This window comes from Salvelinus namaycush, chromosome 19, assembly GCF_016432855.1.
Source record: "Salvelinus namaycush isolate Seneca chromosome 19, SaNama_1.0, whole genome shotgun sequence".
NCBI lineage: Eukaryota > Metazoa > Chordata > Actinopteri > Salmoniformes > Salmonidae > Salvelinus > Salvelinus namaycush.
In genome coordinates, this window is record NC_052325.1 from 43,255,152 (window position 1) to 43,261,151 (window position 6,000).

Here is a 6,000-nt window from a genome sequence, read left to right on the forward strand (position 1 = left end):
GTAAAACATTCTGGTACTTACAAAGTTTCAGGTTTGGATTGATATACTCAGCAACACATTGTTTACAACATGAAGCCAGAGGGGACAGAGTAGTTACTTTTCCTTACACTTTCTTGTGCAAGGAAAAGCAAGATAGCAATGCATGACATATCCCTGACAACCCCTTACCTGAATGGATTGACTAGGGGCTCCTAGGAAAAAACAGGAGAGACCGATAGAAAGGGAAATGATCCACAGCGCTCCAAGGTCTCTGCTGGGAGCCACCTGTTCCCAGGAAGGATTGCCGGCTCGGATCTCCACGGCCAACAGGGCTGGATGAGCTAATGGGAAAACCAGCCCCCCCCCCCCCCCCCCCCCTAAATAAATATTGTTCTTGGGTTGGGGTGAAAAATAGAAAAAGGAGCGCGCTGAGCCCAACTAGAGGCCCCTATAAAGGGATGATTTATGCTCGCCTGGACAGAGTGCACCACGCAGACCAGGGACTAGTTTTCTTTTTGTTCTGTTTTCCTGAATTTCCGAGGGGGTCAGGCCGTGCAAGAGGACAGTAAACAGAGCGTAGCCCGGCTGGGCTTCCGCGGTGCTCCACCACAGCCGGCGGGCCGAATGAGCCGTGGCGTGTTTGTGTAGCCGCCGTGTTCACGGGGCCAAGGGAAAAGCCACCCACATTGCGGACGACCATTAGACATTTCAATCCTTGCACACTTTGCAAACCACAGAGGGAGGGGGGAGACTAGGCGGCCTGTCAGACATTTTTGCTGGTTTCCTAGAGCATAGGCAGCAGAGTTGAAGTTTGAAGTGTTTTTTTTGTATAGTTAAGTTCTATGTAGTTTAGTGTGTTTTTAAGCTGTAATTATTGAGTTAGCGCGTAATAGCGCTCAACATACGTTTTGCTAACCTACCCGGCCTAACACCCAGTCTACATGACAGTTGGTCTGTTTTGAAGGGGAAGTTGTTGGGGAGTTTACACTGTCATGTAGCGGGAGTAGGATTTCTACGGCCCCGTAAAAGCAGGTGTTTCCATCTGGAGGCAAGAATGACACAAATTGGCCCAAGAGTTAAACTTGAAAGGGCGATAAGTGCAGTAGTTGTTACTGAATACTGTAGTAAAATAACTTCACTGCCACAGCCTGTTACTAAAATAAACAAGGGTTTAAGTCCACAGGAGTGCGGGTGGGTGCCGTCTAGTGTGTGTTGCGCGTCTGCAGTCCCACACACACACCGACCTGCAGACCCAGCTGAGTAAACATCCCTGGCCTTCACTGTGCCAAGGGGAGCCCCTACACTCTCCTCCCCTCCCAACTTGAAGCTGAGGGCTGTGGGGTGGCTGGGGCATAGCAGAGCAGGACCCCCCAACCACATACTATACAGAGGAGGCCTTCAGCTAGTCCCCCCACATTAGCCAGCACTATTCAGCCACGCGTTTGATCCTTATATACACAACCTAGGTTTGTATAATTCCTGCCTAGCATTTTTTTGCCTTGAAATCCTAAACCACTAAATGCAGCCCTGCGTCTGGCTCCGTGCATTTGATACTTTTTGCTGGCCAGTGTAGAATACCTTAAGGTTTATGTGATTTGGTTGAAGTAGCCTCTCTGGTAGAGAGGAGTGTGTGTTGTGCGTGCACGTTTGCAGGTGTGCGGCAGTGGCAAAAAAGTAGAGAATTCATTATGGACATCCAAAACGTATGAAGAGTTGCTTCGCAGCCCATAATGTTATCACTATAAATTGCCCTTCCTGGGACAATAAAGGCTTGCTTAACTTGGCCTCAGAAACACTGGGAAACATCAAGCAGTAGCAGGGTTTTCTCTCATTCCACGGCCACCCTACGTACTTCAAAGTCCAAGATCATCATCAATCTTTGGTTCTCTCCATCCCTCCAGCCATCCTTCCTCTCTCTCACGGATGTAAATTTTCCAGAATTATTCAAGAATTCCTGCTTATCGAAGACTACTCCATTCACATATAATTGAAACTGACCTATCCCTAGCCAAAATCCAGATTATCCCAATTTCTATGACTACAGGAATAATTTGATATTAAACTGATTCGTGGTAGTAGGCAGATTTATGCAATTGTCATGTAAACACCTTACTCTGCTTATCTTAATTCGCGTAAGGTCAAATTAAAACACCTGTTTTTCTGAGCAATCGTTCACATTTTTAGGAACAACTGAATGATTGCGTCTTAGAAATGTACTGAACATAAATATAAATGCAACATGCAACAATTTCAAAGATTTGACTGAGTTACAGTTCATCTGAGGAAATCAGTCAATCGAAATACATTCATTAGGACCTAATCTATGGATTTCACATGACTGGGAGTACATGCATTCATCGTTCACATCAGTAAACCGCTCGCCGACGCCATACACGTGGTCTGCAGTTGCAAAGCCGGTTGGATGTACTGCCAAATTCTCTAAAACGACGTTGGAGGGGACTTATTCAATTCTCTGGCAACAGCGCTGGTGGACATTGCCGCAGTCAGCATGCCATTTGCACGCTCCCTTAAAACTTGAGACATCTGTGGCATTGTATTGTGTGACAAAACTGCACATTTTTAGAGTGGCCTTTTATTGTCCTCAGCACAAGGTGCACCTGAGTAATGATCATGCTGTTTAATCAGCTTCTTGACGTGCCACACCTGTCAGGTGGATTTGATTTATCTTGGTAAAGGAGAAATGCTCACTAACAGGGATGTAAACAAATGTGATATTTCAGTTTATGAAACATGGGATGATTTTCTGCATCTATCAGAGTGCCATGAGGTAGCCTTATTTCAGATGTGTCCATGTAAACCGGATTATTGGGGAAATCGTTATTCTTGCAAAGCATGTAAACTTCTGAATCAAACTATTATATTAAATTATCCACAATAATCACATTATTGTGTGCATGTAACCGTACTCTGTAGTAAAAATCTCTTGGCTTCTCTCCTCCATCACTCAATCCATCCCTCCATCTCCTATCTATCCATCCTTCCCTTCATCCCTCTCTCCAGACGCAAAGCCTGGTGTCGGAGGCGGCCAGGAAGAAGGAGAGGGAGCTGGTGTCCAGGGAGATCGAACGGCTGCGCTCGTCCATCCAGACCGTGTGCCGCAGCGCCCTGCCCCTGGGCAAGATCATGGACTACATCCAGGAGGACATGGACGCCATGCAGAACGAGCTGCACACCTGGAGGAGGGAGAACAAAGAGCATGCGCAGGCCCTGCTGCAGGAACAGAGGTTAGAGGGCAACACGCACACACACACTTTACACACTAAAGCCTGGAGGGAGAACACACAGGCCCTGCTGCAGCAACAGATGTAGAAAACCCACAACCCATTCACACACACACACAGGACTGACATTACATTTTGTGGTGTGTGTCATTTCCAGAGTGACGGACAACGCCGTGGAGCCTCTGAAGGCCGAGCTAGCCGAGCTGGAGCAGCTGATCAAGGAGCAGCAGGACAAGATCTGCGCTGTCAAGTCCAACGTCCTGAAGAACGAGGATAAGATCCAGAAGATGGTGACCAGCATCAACTTCTCCTCGCGAACATGAGGGGGAGCCAAGGTCCAAATAAAGGGGTTTGCTCATTTAAAAACATAAGTGTTTGGGTGAGCCTGGGTTCTTACTTAGTCTGGTAACATCCGAAATGATAGAGGAGGCCTCAGCTGCACTTTCATTCCTTGTCATCAATGTTCCCTCTAAACGTGTGCGTGGGCGCGCACTTCCTCCAGGACTGCAGTGCAGAAGAAATGCCATGCTGCGCAGAGACTGCAAGAGATTGAACTTCACTGAGTTCACCCCATTAGTTTGCACAATATAGATCAAAGTTTTTTCTGTGATCGAATCAACATCATATCAGCCCCTTTTCAATGCAACAAACCAAAACAAATCTAACTTTGCAAGATTGAGTCTGTGATTTTTCTGTAGGCAGAGCCAGAGCGCAACGGAGTAGAATTCTATTGGCAGGGGTAGCCCACTAGCGGTCTTTCAATCACCCATGAGTCAATGCGGGCAGCGTAGCCTAGTGGTTAGAGCGTTGGACTTGTAACTGAAAGGTTGCAAGTTCGAATCCCCGAGCTGACAAGGTACAAATCTGTCGTTCTGCCCCTGAACAAGGCACTAGGCCGTCATTGAAAATAAGAATTTGTTCTTAACTGACTTGCCTAGTTAAATAAAGGTAATAAAAATAAATGCGCAGCTCAGATCAGCGCAGAGCGTGTGCACATTTGTTGATATTCTTTGCTAGTAATCAAGTTATTAGCCCAGTTATAGATAAGTATAGGTCAGCCATGAGTTGTTACTGCTTCCTACAAGAGCAAAAAATATGTAGGATACATTTCAAGCTGTCTTTGAAAAGCCAGTCAGGTAAAAAGCTAAAAATTAAAGGGGCGGTATTGTATTTTGAGACGGGCTTGAATATGCAAATAAGCCAATATACTGTATGGTAATAATAATTAGTTGTATTTTATAAAGTGTTTCTTGCATCATACAACGCAATACAATGCACTTTACAATCACCTATTTGGCCCATGGTGTTACAGACCAAGTAAAAAATGATTAATTAATATCAAGCCCTTTATAATGTTTTATTATTCTGTTTTTTTTAAGTCTCTATTGCAATTTAGGCCTGCATATAACACCATATATAGTCTACTGTAGGCTATATCATTGAAATCAAAAGCTATTTCCATGTGAAAATGTTATGGGATTTGCTCCATTGGTTTTGTTGGTAGGCCTACATTATTTTCAAATTCCACAATAGCCATTGGCTACTGTCTAAAACTGTAAGGGTACAGCCTCAGTGTTCACTGTAAATGTGTGCCGAAAGTTGCACAGAATTCTCACAATGCTCAAGTTTCCGCTCACAAAACCTAAAATTTGCTCAGTGCCCCCAAGAAATTGAGGGAACGTTGGTTGTCATGTCATGATGAGAAAAAACGCCCCGCTTTTATCACCCCCTCTCTTTTCATGGTGCCTTTGTGGAACGTACACACACACACACACACTAACTGACTGGTTATGGAGAGGCTAGAGAAAGTTTGGACACCTGTGCTAGAGAAAATAGTAAAAATAAAGAAAAACCCTTGAATGAGTAGGTGTCCAAACTTTTGACTGGTACTGTATATAAAAAAAATCCACATCCAACATTTGATACACACGTGTAATATTTAAATATGTCTGTCAATTAACAATTCTGCTGTTCTTCAAAGCCTCTAAAAAGCAATAGATCCGAGGTGTGTTTAACGGCTAGGCAGTTGCGAGTAGGAGAAGACATGTTCCTCCTGGCAACCACTAGCTGTCGGCAAGACAGCAGGGCTCTATGCTGACTTATTTATTTTTTTACAAGGAGCACGTGTGCACCTAAGTTGAAAAATGTAGGCACACACAAAGAAATTTAGGAGCACAATGAAAAATATTTGAGATATTAAAGCTAGAATCCTTCATTTTTCTAGGTGTACTGGTGCTCCTAAATACAAATTCCAGGTTGCACAGCAAAACATTTAGGCTGACATAATTAGTTATCAGTCATGTTTTTAGGATGACGATTTAAAATTCTGTAGATAATGTTCCCAAATTGCATGTGAACTTATTGCGCTGTTTGTGATTTGGGAGTTCAAAACTTGATCGTTCTTTCATCTGAATTATCGTTCTTTCATCTGAATTGGTTTTCAGAAAAACTTATAACCAATCTATCCCATATGACATGTTTTATGGAGTTTAATTTACATATTTTTATAAATCTTTAAAAAAGATCTAAATGATTTATAAGATGAAGCAATACTAAGGTGGTGAAATTGCCCTACAATATAAAACACATGGTTAATAAATGTAGAAAAAAGTGGACCACAGTTCAAATCCCTAACAACCTCACAATTTATAGTAACATGTTTATTTGTCCATGCTGAAAATAACACTTTTTCGCAACACTTGTTTCACTTCCAAAGCAAAAATGGTTACTTAAATTGGATAGAGATCCAAACTGTACACTTCGAACATTTACGTAGTTA

The 6,000-nt window shown here is 43.4% G+C and overlaps 1 protein-coding gene across 1 annotated transcript in view; it reads left to right on the forward strand.

Moving 5' to 3' along the window:
• traf3ip1 (TNF receptor-associated factor 3 interacting protein 1) overlaps positions 1-4,075 on the forward strand; it is a 37,156-nt gene extending 33,081 nt beyond the window's left edge. Inside the window, exons 15-16 of the mRNA XM_039015048.1 lie at positions 3,001-3,224; positions 3,379-4,075. Of these exons, the coding sequence (XP_038870976.1) occupies positions 3,001-3,224; positions 3,379-3,544 (390 nt within the window). The 3' untranslated portion in view covers positions 3,545-4,075. The remainder of the gene's footprint in view (positions 1-3,000; positions 3,225-3,378) is intronic.
• Positions 4,076-6,000: the final 1,925 nt, after the last annotated feature.